The 19,631-nt window shown below is 38.8% G+C and overlaps 2 protein-coding genes across 2 annotated transcripts; one reads left to right on the top strand and one right to left on the bottom strand.

Moving 5' to 3' along the window:
- Positions 1 to 303: 303 nt before the first annotated feature.
- On the bottom strand, positions 304 to 10,042 carry LOC123679865. The gene is made up of 18 exons (XM_045617399.1): positions 9,885 to 10,042; positions 9,768 to 9,829; positions 9,575 to 9,692; positions 8,764 to 8,996; positions 8,595 to 8,685; positions 8,247 to 8,411; positions 7,969 to 8,192; positions 7,591 to 7,711; positions 7,403 to 7,532; positions 6,919 to 7,150; positions 6,562 to 6,771; positions 5,541 to 5,856; positions 3,945 to 4,195; positions 2,567 to 2,826; positions 2,309 to 2,495; positions 2,063 to 2,257; positions 1,707 to 2,011; positions 304 to 540 (listed from the first exon to the last, which is right to left on the bottom strand). The coding sequence occupies exons 1-18, from the start codon at positions 9,912 to 9,914 to the stop codon at positions 449 to 451; spliced, it is 3,222 nt and encodes a 1,073-aa protein (XP_045473355.1). The 5' UTR covers positions 9,915 to 10,042; the 3' UTR covers positions 304 to 448.
- On the top strand, positions 10,043 to 17,873 carry LOC123679866 (vegetative incompatibility protein HET-E-1-like). The gene is made up of 7 exons (XM_045617400.1): positions 10,043 to 10,175; positions 11,024 to 11,277; positions 11,682 to 11,880; positions 11,935 to 12,041; positions 13,802 to 13,945; positions 15,476 to 15,556; positions 17,465 to 17,873. The coding sequence occupies exons 1-7, from the start codon at positions 10,124 to 10,126 to the stop codon at positions 17,822 to 17,824; spliced, it is 1,197 nt and encodes a 398-aa protein (XP_045473356.1). The 5' UTR covers positions 10,043 to 10,123; the 3' UTR covers positions 17,825 to 17,873.
- Positions 17,874 to 19,631: the final 1,758 nt, after the last annotated feature.

Raw genomic sequence — 19,631 nt, 5'->3', positions numbered from 1 at the left:
AATACCACAACTGATTTTATTATATATGTTCTCTCATTGAATTGTTTGGGGACAAGAAGGTCCCCCTGTGGTATTCCTTCGATTCAGGAATAAAATGCTGTGGTAATCCCATACAAAGTATATTTTGTCTTATTTATTTTGTTTTTTTTTTAGTAATGGTTATCTTTAAATTCTCTGAATTTTCCTTCATTCGGTTTAAGGTGTACAATAGTGGTATTCAATGGCCCCAATTCAATTCCCGAAATAACTGCTTTAGATTAAAATCAAAATACTCATTCAAATTTTGTCATAAAAAACATCGTAGATATTCGAAAAACTTTATTTCACGAAAACCCTAATCAATCTCCACAATATGTATTCGAATAATAATCGAAAATGTAACAAAGTTAATCGGTTTAAACAAGGAAATTTAGTCCTAAAATCAATTTCCATCATTTCTTCCCAATAATCAACGTGTTATCAACATAGCAGGTGGTAATGTAACTGAAGCATGGCCAGATATAGGCAAAGGCAATGGAGCAACACCTCTAACCCATCTCCCTGAAAAATAATCATTTTTAGTAGGATAACATTAGTGTATTCAGGTAGAGATGTGCCAAGCAAATATTAGGTAAATTGAAAAGTCCCTGGTCTGATGCACAGATGGCGGTGCTAGTATTAAATCCATATGATTTTTAGTTAGTACCAACCTTCAAACGATACGTGTCAAAATTTGACAACAGTCCGACCATTAGTTTGTGAGATATCGCGTTGTGAGTGTAGCTGCTTTTGTTATTTGAAAAAAGATGGAAAAAAATTGTGTGCTGATGAAATATTGCTTTTTGAAGGGAAAAAATACAGTTGAAGCAAAATCTTGGCTTGATGAAAAGTTTCCGGGGACTGCACCAGGAAAATCAACCATAATTTATTGGTATGCTAAGTTTAAACGTGATGAAATGACCACCGAAGACGGCGAACACAGTGGACGCCCAAAAGAGGCTGTCACCGACGAAAAATAAAGAAGTTCACAAAATAATTTTGAATGAACGTAAAGTGAAGTAGATCGAGATATCAGACATTGTGAAGATATCATCTGAACGTGTACATCATATCATTCATTCTGGGATGCGCAAGGTATAATATTTATTGATTACCTCCAAAAGGGCCAGACCATCAACAGCGATTATTACATAGCGTTATTGGATCGTTTAAAGGTTGAATTCGTTGAAAAACGACCCCATTTGAAGAAAAAGAAGGGACTGTTTCATCAAGACAATGCGCCGTGTCACAAATCAATGAAAACAATGGCAAAATTGCATGCATTGGGCTTCGAATTGCTTCTGTATCCACCATATCCGCCAGATTTGGCCACCAGCGACTTTTTCATGTTCTCAGAACTTAAAAGAATGCTCGCTGGAAAGAAATTTAGCGCCAATGAAGAAGTAATCGCTGAAACTGAGGCCTATTTTGAAGCGAAAGATAAATCGTACTACAAAAATGGTATCGAAAAGTTGGAAGATCGCTTTATTCGCTGTATCGACCTCGAAGGCAACTAAGTTGAATAATAAAATTGAATTTTGCAAACAAAAAAAATGTGTTTTACTATGGTAGACCGGGGATTTTTCAATTTGCCTGTTATGTTCTCTACATCTGGTCGTCAAAACAACTTGTATTCATCAATATCTCATTTAAAAACCCTAAACATGCTATTGAAAACTTCCACCAACCTCTTTGAACGCAAAAGCACTCAGCATTGTTCAGCGCTCTCATGTAGATGGTAGTTACACCGCCAATGATCAAGAACTGAGTACCGATGAAGGCCACAGAGTGTCCGTGTCTAGGAATCACCATTTCCGCTGCATGGACCCACCTCAGTCTCCTTATATCCCACATATCGATGGCGCCTAAGCTGGAAGTGGTAGGATCCTTCTTGGTCTCGAATCCTGCACCACCGACCAAATATAGACGATCGTAGATGACAAACATCTTGAAGAAGCACCGCGGGAACCTCAGCTTAGTTATCTCAGTCCACCTAAAAGAAAAGATTGTCAGAACAACACCACTCCATGTCTATAAGTCTTACTGATCAGTGTCGAGGTTGTAGCTTTCCACCACGTCCAAAATACGGTTTCCTCTGGGCAGAATACTGAGCCCTCCGGCAGCCCAAACGACTCCCCTGTATTTGGTGCAGGCCAGGCCCGTTCTGGTGTACTGCATGGGTGCCATCAAGGTCCAGTTCCCTTTCTTCGAGTCGAACTTCTCCACTGAGCTGAGGGTCCTGAGAAAAATTGAATTAGGCAGGTTGGAGATTGGAAATAGTTGTGTTTACTTGTATTGTCTGTCTTGTCCGCCAATGGCCAACAAGTGGTTCCTGTGGACTATGAGACCGAAGTTCTTTCTGGGGATGTTGAGACTGCCTTCGCTGAACCAGCTGCGCTTGACCGGCTCAAAGCTCCAAACCGTGTCGACAACTATGGCCTTGCCACGTACGTCATCGTCTCTTGGATCTGCACCTCCTAGTTAGAGAAGATTGGTAAATATTGAAACGGTTATGTGTACAAGAGAAGCTTCTACGAATCATCCTCACCGACTAGATAGACCCTGCCCTTCATGAAGGCCACACAGTGGTGCTGTCTGGGTTCCGGCAGTTCCCCCACCAGCTCCCATTGGTTCTGGTGAGGCAGGTACCTGAAGATCTCCTTTCCCGTGTTCCTTCCAGTTCCGAAACTGGCGTGAGGGTCCAAACCGCCAAAAGTGAGGATGGACTCTCTCTCAGGGAAGAAAAGGGACGTGTCGGTGATGTAGACCTTGCTCTCTGGTCCAAGGGCGCTTCTGCTTATCCGGTTCCTGGAGAAAATCGAAAAAAAGAAACACTATAGTATAAATCCAAATACGTAGAGTTTATTGTTTTCATTGTGGTAATAGATTCTTAGCTTTTGTAAAAGAATTAACTTTTCCTCGATAACGATCGCAGATGAGCAAAAATACCAAAAGACAAAAAATTAATGAACATAATATAGATTTCATGCGATATTTGAAGGTATTTGGACAGACAATGTCCTGTCAGCAGTCCCTCCATAACCCGAAGATCAGCTCGTGTTAACTTCAGAAGCTTTCTGGAATAGGTTGGTGAAAGCACCAGCAATTTCTTTGCCCTAGCAAGACCCGAAGTGTTTCTCCAGAGGGTTTTTCTATTGTCCCACTCCCATTGTTGGACCTCTGCCTCAAATTGGTCTTATCCAAGCCTACAGAAGGGCTCAGGACCAACAGCTGTTAACCTTGATGTCCTTTTTGCAATTTCATCGGCTCTTTCGTTTCCTTCAATGCCAAAATGTCCCGATACCCATAGTAGAGTTACTTTATTCTCTATGGTCAGTTGCTATATGTTATTATGGCAGTCCCATGTTAGTAGAGACCTCTAGCTATATTATTCCAGGGTCCTCAGCGTGGCTTGGCTGCCCGTAGTGATGTAAAAAAGCGTCCCTTTAAGGTTTTTTTGAGACACTCTTGGGCGCAAGCTAGTGTCTCGGTTTGCAAGATAGAGGGCCTACTTCCCAGAGATCTAGAGATCCTCGTTTTAGGACCATACACCTCAATACTTGTGCCTGTGATATGGAAGACTTTTTGTCCAAGCGATTTACGAAGTTCATTGCATTGACAGTCATCAATGACAGTTTCAAAGGGTACGTACGAAATCAATCATAGTTTATCTCACTTTGAACTGAAAAATACGACCCTGTGATCTTTATACTGAATTTTGAATCATCCTGTATGAATTTGTTTAAAATTGCAAGCGTAACGATGGGAGTCCATTGGAATCAAATTTGCGACGATTACTTGCTGTCCTTCATATTTTCTAAATGACCTAAACGAAAATCGAATATCTCTGGATCCGCTAGTAAGAAATATTGAAATGGAATATATAGCACCCGTGGCGCCATCTATACGGCGCGTCGCCTACTTACATATTTAGCCTGAAGAACTCGTTTTTCGAGTCCGTGAAGAGCAGACGTATATCTTTGGTGTTCTGAGTGAAGAACCCGTAAAAAACATTCTTTTTTCTCCTGAGGTACTGCTTGAAGGCCTGCTGGATTATAAGTGCAGCTTCGTGTTCCGTCATGTGACCCCTGGTCCATTTCTTCACAGCCGCCTCGAGTTTGGGTACCTTGCGGATTTCTATTGGCGGTTCTGTCACTGGTATGCCTCCTTCATCGATCTGGAAGTTGAAAATTTGCAGTAGTGGACAACATCGAGAAAAGCGCCAAAATGTATTAGATGTCAGAACAACATTTATCAATTTGAGAGTGTTGAAAAAACTAATGATGTTAAATCCGGGGACCTTGGTGGCCACCGAATATTTTAATTATCTCAAGCTCACGGATTATCATAGATAGGCCCTCAGTCGATTTGCTCGATATATCTATGCGACCATCGACGCCATACAGCCAGATTTATTGAAAAAAATAGTGATAAATTGGACTGATGGAATGGATTTGAAGTTTAAAATAAAGCAGCCATTACAATAAGGGTATTGAGGGATGGAGTCAACTGGAGATGAAAGTTTCGCATTGTAAGTGCATCAAAGTTCATTACGTTATCATAATCTGATATTACAATGCAAAAACTTTCATCCCGTATGACGAAAACTACAAAATGCACTTACACAACAAACTTCTCATCGCTAGTTGACACACCACCCTGTAAAAATGAAAGGAATTAGAATTGGGTATGTCTTTGGTAGGAAGACTCACCAGGTATAAATCCTTTTTGGCCTCACTAAAGAGATAAAAGCCGAAATAGCCTCAAAAATGACAGTCATAGGTTTTTGGACTTCTATATAGGTGACCTCAAGCCACATAAATATAGAGAATAAGAGCTCAATGCTCGACTGAAGCATTGACATCCTAGTCTCTCAATCCTGAATATATTTCCAAAAACTAATAGTTAACGTTTTTTCCTTTCTCTTTTTGAAGAATGTGGAAGAGAGTGTCACAATTTTCATTTATTCTAATCATTGTGAATAACACGGTTACTATTCTTGTTACTTGTCACCAAAAGTAGCATCTGCCCAGATAGTGGCCTATTCGTAGTGAAACCTCTCATTGGACAACCCTTTTCCTTCCACCTCTTCAATATTATGAAGAGGTAGAAGGTAAAGGGATGTCTTCTCTAATGATGATATTTCATCATTAGAGAAGTTATCAAAGATTAAAGAAACTTCATTACTCTAATTTTATTCTTGACTAGATATCTTTGACTGAAATCTGCCTTACACCAAAGACTTAAAGAGTGCTAACAATCAGAGCACTCGTGGTGTCTCCCCAAAAACCCACAGAAAGACCAGAAGCTTCTAATTCAAATATATTCCTCTTCGAATATAGCATAAACGTATAAATATACAGGTCATCACCTCAATAGCAGACGTAAATACAATATGAAGATTTAAACAATCGACGTGAAGACGATGAACTACTGGAAATTTCACGGCTGAAGAAAACACACATTCCAACTCTCTACGAGGTCACGTTGTTGACCTTCTTCGGTGGTTTCGCGTTACTTACGGATTTCTTCTTCAGGAAGTCGTCCATGGTGGGAGCTTGGCCGGATAGTTTCTCGTGGGACAGCTCTTTGGGCGTTCCGGGGGAAACCTTGATCTCCTGCTGCGCCTTCTTGTCGATCATCATTCTTGGTTTGTTCTTCTCCATCAGCTGGTTCCTCCTGTACTGGTCCAGGTAGATGAGGAACTCCCTGTAGGTGAAGTAGGTCTTGTCGGAGCCGCTCCAGTTTCTGGCAGGGGGCTCTTGGAGCCCTAGAACGCTGTTCCAGTGCTGGAAGTCATCATTCTCTTGGCCGTACCAATATTTGATGATGACGAAACTGTAAGGAGAATTTAAGGCATTTTTTATTTTGAAACTCTGAAGCATCTACATGAAAAAGGGTCTTGAATAGGTTCTGACACTACACCGAAATATGCAAGTTCCAAACTAACTAAGTGCGCTAGACCTGAATTTATCTGTGAGTTTGTAAGAAACATAACAGAATAGCAATAGGAGCAAAGAAGGTGAAATAGATAATGTACAAATGTTCAAAACTGTCCATCTGAAGGAGCACACTTCTGTTAATGCCAGTTTTCAATTCTCACGAAGTGTTAGTCTAGGCTGACTCTGTCAGATTTACTAATATTTTAAACGTTTTCTTGTTAACAGGATCTGACCGATGCAGAACTTTAAGACAATCGATCGATACAAAACGTTCAGAAAATCTGGCCGATGCAAAACGTTCAGAAAATCTGACCGACGTAAAACGTTAGAAGGAACTGATCGATGCAGAACTTCAAGACAATCAACCGATGCAAAACGTTAAGAGAATCTGACTGATGCAAAACGTTAACAGAATCTAACCGATGCAAAACGTTAAGAAGGTCTGACCCATGCAGAACGTAAAGACAATCGACCGGTGCAAATTATTATACAGGGTATAAAAAAAGATCAATCTGATCTCTGTTCAGAGCGCAGCTTTCTAACACATCGACTACCTTTCCCTGTTGATCTAAATTTTAATAAGAGCAGTACTTTAACTTACGCAAGGCCATCATCTATCATCTTGCAGATCACCGGATCTTTGGCCAGCTCCATGAAGTCTGGATTTTCGGGGTTCCTCTTTATGTCCACCAACTGCCAAGGTGCGATGTTGCCAAAACGTACACAGGACAAGACGTCGTACTTAAACTTGTCCCTGTTCTCCCAATCGTGCTTCAACCAACGCACTGCAGACATGAACACTTCCATCTCGCTTTTGGAAAACAGATCCAACACAATAAACTTCATTTCATAAATGTAGTCAGATCGAGTCAAGAATTTTCAAATTTGATTTGTATAAGGGTCGAACGATTTTCAAAGGTTCTTGTCTCTCAACCGGAAGTTTCAGAAGACTGCTTACCAGTTGACGCAGATGTAGTTAGACTGGAGCATGTTCTTCACGTCCTCTATCTGCAGTTCCAGCCAGTCCTGAGAACTGACGAGCATCAGGAAGAAACCTTGGATACGGGGCAGCATCAGCTCCTGGACCTCCTCGTAGCCCTTGGTCTTGGCGTCCATGTACAAGAAGAAGGCGGTGTCTTCGCTAAACACCTCCACGTTGTCTATGAAGGCCCAGCATTGTTCCATGAGGTCTGAAAAACGCCCACATCGGGTATGAGTCAGAGTACAAGAAATCAGAAAGAGCAGATTTATTTTCCGATCACCAAAAGTTATAGTGGGTTCAAAGGTGATAAGTTCTCAATGGACTGAACAAATTCCTGAACTTGCTTGTCTAAAAATCACACTTCTGAGCAACTTCAAGCTATTATTAAGTATTCTAAAACTCAATACATCTTTCTCAGACGCCAAATTCATCGTTGTGTAAGTTATGGTGACTGTCTTACCTTTTATCTTCAGGTACTTGGCCGATATGAAGATGTCCAGGACATTATCCCTGTTCAGCTCCTTGTAGGAGGGCTCTCCAGTTATCATCCATTCGTAGATGAAGGCGAAGGAGCTTGCGCTGCATTTGTCCTGAAATTGAATCGATCGTTAGAGAGGTTCGTTTATCTTCGCAGAAGGTTAAACGTACGGAAGGAAGTTCAACTTTTTTTACAGCTATGTACTCGTCGAACAGTTCAGAGTAGCACTGGAGCACCAGCAGATGGCAGTTGAACTCCTCGTTGTCTATGTATACTTTACAGTCGGCGTTGCTGAAAAATTGATATTTAGTGGTGATGATATTTGAGAGATCATTTGGTCAAAATGTTTGAAATTTTGAGCCGACACTCATATGCATAATTTGGCCAAGACCATCTCCCACATTCAAGAAAATCATGGTGGATTAAGTCATCGATATAATTTCCTAAATGTAAAACCTGTTCAGCAAATATTTTTTTGCGATTTACACCTTTTTCGAATCCCTTTGAAATGTGGTAGCTCTCTATATTGACTTATCACTCAAACTCACGTATAATTAGTAATCCTCGAGTACAATTCGAGGTAAAGATTTTTCTTTTCCGGCAGCATAACCTTTTCCCAACTAATTCCATCGCCGCCACTGTACCCCAGCCTGCCAAGGTTCAGTTCGGGGTCCAGGATCTCGCTGGTCCTCTTGCTCTTATACTCCACCGCTTCATTGTTGGCTCTCACTGGCGAGCTGCCTATCAGAGAGCCTAGGGTTGTTAGACCTCCCTAAAAGTAGTGGTCAAGTTAACACAGGGTTTTTGGGGGCTTATGTTGTCTCACCTGGCTCATGATGGTGTCTATGGCGGTGCATTTGGAGCAGTCTTCTTCCGTTTTGGCCGCCATGCTGGAAGATTGTTGAGTGGTCGTACCACCTCCACAGATTCTTACCTTTGTTATTTCTGGTTTTGCAACTAGGATGCTCAACTTTTCTGTTTCGTAAACGACCTAGGCAGAGAGGTGTTACTTGAGCATTTTCGATGGAAATGCAGAAGTAGAAATCAGAGTGAATGAGAGATAGATGTTTGGTGCACATAGCAAATTTTCTGCTTTCGAAACATCTTCAAAATGAGATTATATTTATTCGATAACTTTTTGAGATATAATTTGAAAGTGTTCGAGTCCTCTTACCTGATCAGACTTGACTTTCAGGTTACCACTATCAGTCTCCTTAAAAGGAAATTGTCTAACCTCTTCTGCACCTCGATAGGTGAATCTAGATCTACAAAATCCGGAAATATCATATATCAAAAATAGTCGAAATCGGAAACAAGAAAATATAAAATTATAAGAAACTTACATGGGCTTCGATACGGGCTTCTCAAATTCGACATCAATCGAACAAGTGGACCTCTTCTTCTTGGAGGGATAGAGAAAATCGTTCTTTTCTATCCTCTCCTCGCAGATTCTAACAGTGGACTTGCTCTTATCGACTATGGAATCCCAAGAAGGCCTAGAAGACTGGGAATAACCTCTTGGTTCTCTGAACAGTAATGGTGGGCCAGATTTGTAATTCTCCAATGGATGGCTTATCTATAGAAAGGAAGAAACACTATACAGGCTTCATCGAAACCGAACCAAAAAAAATCTAGCGCGAAAAAGTCGTCTCTGATTTCCTCATGAAAGAAATTAGGAAGGTATACTAACGTTGAGTCAAGAGCTTTTGAGAGCTCGTCCATTCATGCACAAATTGCACTCTTGGAAATCGCATAACTTATAATAGTATACTGGTATACACCGTTAATGTCAATTTAGTCAGTTTTGTGAAGACGAAAATTATTTTTCGATATTCTACTTGGATTTTCTATGGTTCTGGTTAGGCGATCAACATGAAATCTTAAAAGTGCCTTAAAATTATCATTTTACATCCAAGTGCAATCGAAAAATGAAAATTATGACTAAGTGGAAGAGAACGTGCGCTGAAAAACATCAAACCAATACTGGAAAAAAATGTCCTGGTTTCCAAATTTACGTTTGAAAACTTCAACTTGTTTTCTTTGTTAATTGAAATCATTAACTTCAAGTATTCAAAGTATAAAATACAAATTAAAACATTTAAATTGAACCAAGTATGTAACGAAAAATCATTGACGTAAGATGAAATTAGGTACCTGGATTTGTGAACTGCTTATGGACGGATTGTCACCTCTATCTCTATTCACACATTGACTTCTCAGAGTTTCGGTATTCTTATGTTTGTTACAATCTCCACCACCAGGATAATTTATTCTTAAAAAAAAACAACAAATTTCCAACGTTGTCGATTCGATAAAAGTATATCACTAAGAACTAATAATTCCTCACTTCAAATTTAATAGGTCCAAATCCAAACTACAACTGTCACTGTCGTACGAATCTTCATATACCTTAAAAATGAGAGGAAGGGTTTAAAAATCGTCAAATTGAAGACTAAATTCTCACCTCTGTTCCAATAAAACCTCTTCTCATCATATATTGGGAAGAACAGTAAATTTGTCGAATTTTAGTTTCGATAAATATTTCCAATCGATATAATACTTTCAAAACGCAAAACAATCTATAAATGTTTTGTCGGTTGCTAGGATTGTCAATGGACGTTATTTTTATGGATTTTTTTCTTCAGTGATCCCAATTGACGTACTCATGTGAGCTTTCAAAAAGTTTTTCAAATTTTTTTTAAAATGGTTTCGCGAGGTCATAAAGACAGAAGGGGTGAACATCATACCGACAAGGGTAATAGTATTTCATCATAACTTGTACTTCTCTCTCCTTGGGACTTAGTTGAGATTAAAACCCATGAAATATTGCATCAGTTAGTTTCTTCAGAATTTCAATACTACAAAATCCAGAAGGATCTCAACTAGAACAAACAGCACCTGCTTACTGGCTTCCTAAAAGGGCTTTGCTGTCTAAGAAGCACCTCAGTCAGTACAGATGCTGAATGCAGGAGAAATAAACTCCTGATAGCTTGGTCATAACAAGCTGATGCAAAAATAGCTTTGACAAGAAAACTGTAGGTTTGATGATGTGACCTCCTTACCTCCTACTGAAGTTTATTAGAGCTCTGGGACTGTTAGGCGAGCTGTAGTTGGTGCAGTGGTAGAAGCAGCTCTAGTAGGAAGCACAAGAGACCTCAAGATCTTTGTACAATGTAACATTCTCATAACTTCTTTCATATGGGACACTGAAGTTGTCAACCATAAGGCAAATCGAAGCATTTGAAATGTGGATCTTTAGCAAAATGCTGAGCATTTCTTGGACAGACAGAGTGTCGAATACGAGGGTGCTATACAGTGTTAATGGGTGTTAGTGTTGAGAGTTGATCAGTATCAATTACACCAGTTAATCATAAAGGGCAAAATGGAGGAGAAAAAGAACCAGAAAGGAGACAACACTCCTGGTTGAAGAATATAAGATACGTTGGTTAACACCACCCAAAAGAGAGACAAATTTGTCAAGGTTGTAGCCAATCTTCTCTAGAACTGGCACTAGAAGAAGACGCCATACTCAAAAATAACCAACCAAACAAAATATTTTAGAATTTTCCATTACCATAAATTCACATCCATTAAAAATTTCAGATCATTACGTCAAGTACCGTTCAATAGTGAGCAGCATCAGTTTTGATAACGACAACAAATCAGATTTCACTGTTATGATCAAAAACAAGTGGACTCACGTTGGTGAGAACATTGTGCGCCTGCCAGCAATTAGAAAAAAGTTTTCCCTAATGAGCAAAGTGTTGATCTCTGACAGAAAACATGGCATCAACAGCGTTGCCATATCCCCTAAAGGCAGAGTTGTAGCGATAGGTCTTGACAATGGAGAGGTACAAGTGAGTATGTTCAACTGCAATTCGAGATATTAACGTATAGAGGGAAATTTTGATAAGAAATCAATTAGTCAACAAAATAAACGATGTGTGACTTCCAAGAAGAAAGTAGATGCCTTGATTACTTTTATTAGAGTTCATGTTAGATTGTCTACTGGTTGAAAAACTTATCGTTAACATGGCATTAGTCCAAGGTTTATAAAAAAAGTAATCGATAACAAACCACACCAAGGTTATAATTATGGTCAGCTAAGTGAGTACGTCCCAGCTTAATAAATCAATTGAGTTCAAATGTACAGGGTGGCCCTGTTTCTGAAGTCAAATTGCAGGATATTCTATAAAACCTAAAATATTTTGGCCTAGGCTGTATATAATTATCTATCTTGAAATATGATCTTTTTTTGAAGCTACGAAGACTGTCAGTTATAACCCAAAGCGAAATATCAACTGTTCTTCAAAAACCAAACAAAACCAACGATATGAACAACGCAGTGACCTGTGTGAGATTCATACCAAATATAGAAAATATAGTGCTATATTCTGACTTATCCGGACATATAGAACTTGTACATACCGACAAGAAATGCAAGTACACTGTTGCTAAAGGTGAAAACTCTGTGAGTTTTATAAAAAGGTGCATTATTTTTTCTGAAATTCTAGAGAATGGTAATCAGATCAATTCGATAGATGTGAATTCGTCTGCTACAAGAATTGCAAGTGGTGGCAAAGATTCCTTGTTGAGACTTTACGATGCTTACACTGGAAAAGTAAGTCAAAGAATCTTAATACATCCATGTAAGTCAAAAAAAAATGTTATAATATAAAGGGTTATTCAATAAGAGGTCGCATTTTGAATAGTATGATTTGACAAACAAAAACTACTCTATTACATATAATGGAACTATATACGCTGAAATTGTGGAAATTCACTTCAAAAATGGTGACAATTTTAGAGCCACAGTTCCCAACATTAGAGCTCCTTGTGGGCTGACAATAGTGAAGCTGTTAGAAAAATTTGAGCTGTTGTAACAAGAATATTGTTAGATTTGTCGATTCCTCGTTTATTTGGGGAATTAGGCATTCCACAATTGACATTACAAGTATCTTAAAGCATTTTAAGTTCAGTAAGCACAAGAAGTCAAGCCGGTCGATCACCTGCAAATGCATAATATCAAAATGGGACCTCTTATTGGAAACTCCTCTTGTAAAGGGTGTTTGTTTAGAGCTATACAACTTCAAATTGTAATAAAACAACGATGGATTATTCGATTGACATGAATTTTATTTATCCGCAAGATAATCTTGTGGCATTACATTTTAAATATCATTTCTGGCATATGACCGCCACGGCTGGCTCGGATGTAGTCCAATCTGGACGTCCAATTTTCGATGAGTTTTTCTGAAATTTGTGGCCGTATATCGGCAATAACACGGCGAATGTTGTCTTCCAAATGGTCAAGGGTTTGTGGCTTATCCACATAGACCAATGACTTTACATAGCCCCACAGAAAGTAGTCTAGCGGTGTTAAATCTCAAGATCTTGGAAGCCCACAGTTCCAAAACGTGAAATTAGGCGGTCACCACACGTATCTTTCAATAAATCGATTGTGGCACGAGCTGTGTGACTTGTTGCGCCGTCTTCTTGGAACCACAGCTCCTGGACATCATGGTTGTTGAATTCAGGAATGAAAAAGTTAGTAATCATGGCCCTATACCGATCACCATTGACTGTAACGTTCTGGCCATCATCGTTTTTGAAGAAGTACGGACCAATGATTCCACCAGCCCATAAAGCGCACCAAACAGTCAGTTTTTCTGGATGTAACGGTATTTCGACATACACTTGAGGATTAGCTTCACTTCAAATGCGGCAGTTTTGTTTGTTGACGTAGCCATTCAATCAGAAGTGCGCTTCATCGCTAAACAAAATAAAATGGACGTAGTGCGCGATACGTATCCCGCACAGAACCATTATTTTCGAAATTAAATTTCACTATTTGCAACCGTTCTTCAGGCGTGAGTCTATTCACGACAAATTGCCAAACCAAACTGAGAATAAATCACTTGACAGCTGTTAAGTCGGTCGCCATCTTGAAAAGTAATGCCAACTTAAAGTTATATACCTCGAAAAAAACACCCGTTAGATTACTAAATATTTGAAATGATATTCTAAAGATTCCATTACGCCAAAACAATAAACATTAGAACACATTTCTAAAAGTCAGAAAAAGTTGTTAATTCTTGTTTGATGGACAATTAAACTTGCAACTACAGCATTAAATTTTAATAAACGTTTCTGCAACTGGGTGTGTATGATTCTAAAAAAAAATGAAGCAAAATTAAGTATCATAACTAGTTGAACATTTCTGACGAATTTCTTCAAAAATTTAAGTGCCTTCTTGGTGTTGCTCTGGTGTTTCATGTCACAGAATATAGTTCCAAGATTGATTATTCCAAAAGGTGCAAACTTGAGTTAAAATTATTAATTATTCTGAAAGACACTTTTTGTTTTACTAATGATTTGTAGGTTGTATCAGCCACTATACCAATTTGGAAACGACGTTTGGATTCGGATGACACTAAATATCACAAACTAAGGATATACTGCATTAAATTCGATCCTGAAAACGCCAATATTTTCTTTTCTGGGGGATTAGATGGATATGTCAAGGTAAATACACTAATTGACTATTGGCCCAATGAAATTCTTACCGATTTTCACTAATTAATCGCAATAATATACTAACTGATAAAGAAACTGCAACCCCCAGAAGGAGCTGTTTAAATTTTTAATTTTTTTCGTAAAACATATATGTATAGTATAGCAAGGAGTATATTTGGAGAAAAAACGAAGTGTATACAATTTTTTTTTATAATTTTGTTAATAATGTGTTTGTTCACCGCGATTATCTATACACTCCCCAACAAGTATCGGCATTGATGCAATAAGATGGTCTATATCTTCTTGAGGGATACTGTCCCAAGCTACCTGTACTTCCAAGCCTTCTACCCTTGACGTCCCAAACATGCTTTATGAGCGAAAGATCGGGGGATCTGGGAGGCCATGGCAAAAGATTCACATGGGTCGCTTCAAAAAAGTTCAAACTAACTCTGGCAACATGAGGTCGGGCATTATCTTGCTGAAATATTGGATTCTCGAGCCGGTTAAGGTAAGAGAGAACATATGGCTCCACTATTTCTTGAAGGTAAGGCAGCGCTGTCATGTTACCTCGAATAAAGATTAAAGGTGACATACTTGCATGTGCAATAGCATCCCATACCATAACGCCTACTGTCCAGTGTACATGACGCTCAACATCAAACTGAGATTCACGTCTTTCTCCCCGACGTCGTCTAACCCTTCTTCGGCCATCATGTGCACCCAAGGAGAATCGAGATTCATCAGAAATGACGACCTGATGCCATTCCACATTCCAATGTTGTCGTTCTCTGTCCCACTATAATCGTTGCCGGCGATGCTCAACCAGAGGTCAGAGGTAACACAAGATAGGGTCGATGATGGTGCAGTCCAAAAGACCTTATCCGGCGGTAAATCGTTTGAACAGTTAGAGGATGGCTTTGTTCTCCTAACCACTATCAGCCAAAGATCGAGTTGGCGCAAATCTGTCTCTAATGGCCATAAGCCTTAGACGTCGATCTTGAACTTCATTTGTGTCCCTTCGACGTCGATTTTAGGCATTATCAAACCACGCTTGACAACATCTCATAACACTAGTTGGGTTTCTGTCCGTACGGTTAGCGATTTCTCGAAATGACAACCTCGCCTCCCGTAGACCAATAATTCGACCCCTTTGAAATTCACTTAGCTGGCGATAAATTCCGCGTACTCTAGGCATTTCAACAACAACAAAACATCGACTTTGGATCTCCTCGAACAGCTGGTTTGTTGTAAAATTTGAAAAACTTGCAAAAAACGACTATAATATTTAAGTAACAAAAATTGTTTACATGAAAAACGATTTATTCTCCAAATTCAATCATTTACTCCTTACTATATTATTGTATATGTTTTACAAAAAAAAATTCAAATTTAAACAGCTTCTTCTGGGTGTTGCAGTTTCTTTGTCAGTTAGATAATAATTTAATCATTTTTCATTTTTTTAGGAGTTAAAAGTCTCGCAGAGATGAATACACAAAGCTTTCAGCAGTATAACTCTGATATTATTTGATTTTTTTCCAGATGTGGGACATCAGACAAAGATTGAAATGTGTGAGAACAATGCGAGGACCCTATATACGTGGAGATGCTATAGACCTCTGGGTAAAATGAAAATATCTTGCTACAAAGTAAACCTAAGTACCAAATCTTATCAAAATCAATTTGCTAGAACTCGAAATATAGGGGCACTAAAAATGCTTCATTTTTGTGAACTGTGCATGCAAAATTTTCACCATTTTTATTCTGAATTCCAACAATTTCAATGCATTGTTGAAGCGTGCATCTTTCATTTTTAGACCTGGCGTAGATTTCACCTGCCAAATGTCTAAAGATGACAGTTTCAAGACAGCTGCCCAGATAGCGTATATTCAAAATGAAACCTCTTATAATCAAACACTTCATATTGCTATTTTGCAATGGAAATCACAATTTCAAAATTATTTAACATGTGACACACTTTATATCAACATCGCTTCCGAAAATGGAAGGTGAATAGTTCAGATTATTATCAAAGTAACCAAAAACTCTTGATATGTATTGACCGAAAAAATATACAATTTTATTGCCTTGTACAAAATAAAATAAAAACATGCGTTTGCTTCAATATAACTCAATTACACTGCAATCAATTACGAATAATTGATTTTTGAAGGACAATTAACGTAAATTAAACGTTATTTGAATTTGCAGGTAATTGAAAATTGAATAAACACTCAAATTTTTATATGGAATCCCAATAGGCTACAGTGACTAAATAAAACTCAGTGGCGACACGAGTAGTCTCGTTTTTGATTATTCGATTGACATGAATTTTATTTATCCGCAAGATAATCTTGTGGCATTACATTTTAAATATGATTTCTGGCAAATGACCGCCACGGCTGGCTCGGATGTAGTCCAATCTGGGCGTCCAATTTTCGATGACTTTTTCCAACATTTGTGGCCGTATATCGGCAATAACACGGCGAATGTTGTCTTCCAAATGGTCAAGGGTTTGTGGCTTATCCGCATAGACCAATGACTTTACATAGCCCCACAAGGAGTAGTCCAGCGGTGTTAAATCACAAGATCTTGGAGGCCAATTCACAGGTCCAAAACGTGAAATTAGGCGGTCACCAAACGTGTCTTTCAATAAATCGATTGAGGCACGAGCTGTGTGACATGTTGCGCCGTCTTGTTGGAACCACAGCTTCTGGACATCATGGTTGTTCAATTCAGGAATGAAAAAGTTAGAAATCAAGGCTCTATACCGATCACCATTGACTGTAACGTTCTGGCCATCATCGTTTCTGAAGAAGTACGGACCAATGATTCCACCAGCCCATAAAGCGCACCAAACAGTCAGTTTTGGATGTAACGGTATTTCGACATACACTTGAGGATTAGCTTCACTCCAAATGCGGCAGTTTTGTTTGTTGACGTAGCCATTCAACCAGAAGTGCGCTTCATCGCTAAACAAAATAAAATGGACGTAGTGCGCGATACGTATTCCGCACAGAACCATTATTTTCGAAATAAAATTTCTCTATTTGCAAGCATTCCTCAGGCGTGAGTCTCTTCATGATGAATTGCCAAACCAAACTGAGAATAAATCACTTGACAGCTGTTAAGTCGGTCGCCATCTTGAACAGCAATGCCAACTTAAAGTTATATACCTCGAAAAAAACACCCTTTATATACAAATCCATCAGGCTTAAGTTCTATGGTTGAGACCCCCTTCATTCACCATTTTTAGACTCAATTTGATCGTATTGTCGTCTCTGTGTTTTATTAAGTCACTGTTCTATAGGCTATAAAAAAGAAAAAAGAAGAAGAAAGATCTCGAAAAAAAAATTAGAAATAATGTGATTATCCATGAATTTTTCCACTTAATTGTACGAAATTATATAAAAAAAAAGTTGTGTAATATCAGCATATTCAGGGTACTAACCTAGAAAAATTCAAACAGTTTTTTTTTTTCTGTGGAAACATAGAACTTATAGCTAAAAGCTCTTTTCATCTCAAATTCAGGGAAACGTGCTACTCACTGGATCTTGGCGAGCATCGAAGAGCATGGACCTGTGGGACATTACAAGTGGTAACCACATAGAAAACCTGGTACCTTCCAACAGAGCATCGAGCTTAGATGCAGAGTTCTACGAATGCGTCAGATTCTTCAATGGCGGTAAAGATGGTTCTGTGATTCTCTGTGGCGGCAGTGGAACTGGCAGATTTGAGGTTTACAATTTGGTAGAAAGGAGAATGGATTTTGCTGTGATTGTTCGAGATACGGTCAAAACAATAGATAGTACGCTTTCGAGCATAGTCTGCGCTGGCATGGATGGTATATGTAGAGTTGTGAGGTACAACAGGATTGAAGATAGGGATTGACTTGTGTCAGTGCCCTCTATGGTAGTCTCAATAAAAGTATTGCAAATTCTTCACGTTGTCAGGTTTTTTTTAATATATCCTGGGGATATATCCCCCACGGAGGAATATCAATTATATGTAACAACCTTATATATCACAATCTTATTATGAGTAAGCAAACTTCTTTGGAGTACTTCTTCAAAAAAGGGAAATTTTGATTTTTTTTTCTTTATCCCCCCAAGGCTTATGTCTGGGTACGCCAATGCAAGGATCGCTTCTGTAAGACATGATGCAAAGGACATTCAAATGATGTTGTATTAGGCCAATTGAAAAGTACCCGGTCTGATGCACAGATGGCGGTGCTAGTATTAAATCCATATGATTTTTAGTTAGTACCAACCTTCAAACAATACGTGTCAAAATTTGACAGCAGTCCGACCATTAGTTCGTGAGATATTGCGTTGTGAGTGTAGCTACTTTTGTTATTTGAGAAAAGATGGAAAAAAAGAAATTCGTGTGCTGATAAAATATTGCTTTTTAAAAGGAAAAAATACAGTTGGAGCAAAATCTTGGCTTGATGAAGAGTTTCCGGGATCTGCACCAGAAAAATCAACCATCTTTGATTGATATACTAAGTTAAGACGTGGTGAAATGAGCAACGAAGACGGCGAACGCAGTGGACGCCCAAAAAAGGCTGTCACCGACGAAAAAATCAAAAAAGTTCACGAAATAATTATGAATGACCGTGAAGTGAAGTTGATCGAGATAGCAGACATTGTGAAGATATCATCTGAACGTGTACATCATATCATTCACGAATATTTGTACATGAGGAAACTGTGTGCAAAATAGGTGCCGCGCGAGCTCACAATCGATCAAAAGCAACAACGTGTTAATGATTCTGAGCAGTGTTTGAAGCTGTTTAAGTGCAATAAACCTGAATTTTTGCGACGATATGTGACAATGGATGAAACATGGCTTCATTATTTCACTCCGGAGTCCAATCGACTGTCATCTGAGTGAACTGCACACGATGAACCGAATCCAAAGCGAGGAAAAACACAACAGTCAGCTGGCAAGGTTAAGGCATCAGTATTCTGGGATGCTTACCTCCAAAAGAGCCAGACTATCCACAGCGATTATTATTTAGCGTTATTGGATCGTTTAAGTTACGAAACCGTTAAAAAACGGCCCCATTTGATGCACGTGTCACAAATCAATTAAAACAATGGCAAAATTTCATGAATTGGATCTGCATCCACCGTATTCGTCAGATCTGGCCCCCGTCGACTTTTTCCTATTCTCAGACTTCAAAAGAATGCTCGCTCGAAAGAAATTCAGCGCCAATGAAGAAATAATCGCTGAAACTGTGACCTATTTTGAAGCGAAAGACAAATCGTACTAGAAAAATGGTATCAAAAAGTTGGAAGATCGCTATAATCGCTGTATCGCCCTTGGAGGCAATTATGTTGAATAATGAAGTCGAATTTTGCCAAAAAATTGTGTTAGTGTGGACTGGGGACTTTTCATTGGCCAGTTATTCCACAAATAATGCCAAATATCCAGTATTATATTGAAATAAAAATTGGATTGATATTCTACATAAAAGTGTGTTTCATTTATGTTCACTTCCAGAACCACAAAATGGATAATCCTTCATAAAATAACTCTTTAAAACTTAATGCTAAATTTCATGTAATCACGTCAATCATAAAAAAAAGGCTCTGACGTCAGCAACTTTTGGGAACTCCATCATTCATGCTCCAATTGCGCCCTTGGAGAGTACAGAATAATTCCGGATTGCTAACGAATTGGTTCATACAGAATT

This window comes from Harmonia axyridis, chromosome 5 (assembly GCF_914767665.1).
Source record: "Harmonia axyridis chromosome 5, icHarAxyr1.1, whole genome shotgun sequence".
Classification (NCBI taxonomy): domain Eukaryota; kingdom Metazoa; phylum Arthropoda; class Insecta; order Coleoptera; family Coccinellidae; genus Harmonia; species Harmonia axyridis.
The sequence above is the reverse complement of the archived record's forward strand: the minus strand, read 5'-3'. Positions and strand labels throughout refer to the sequence as shown.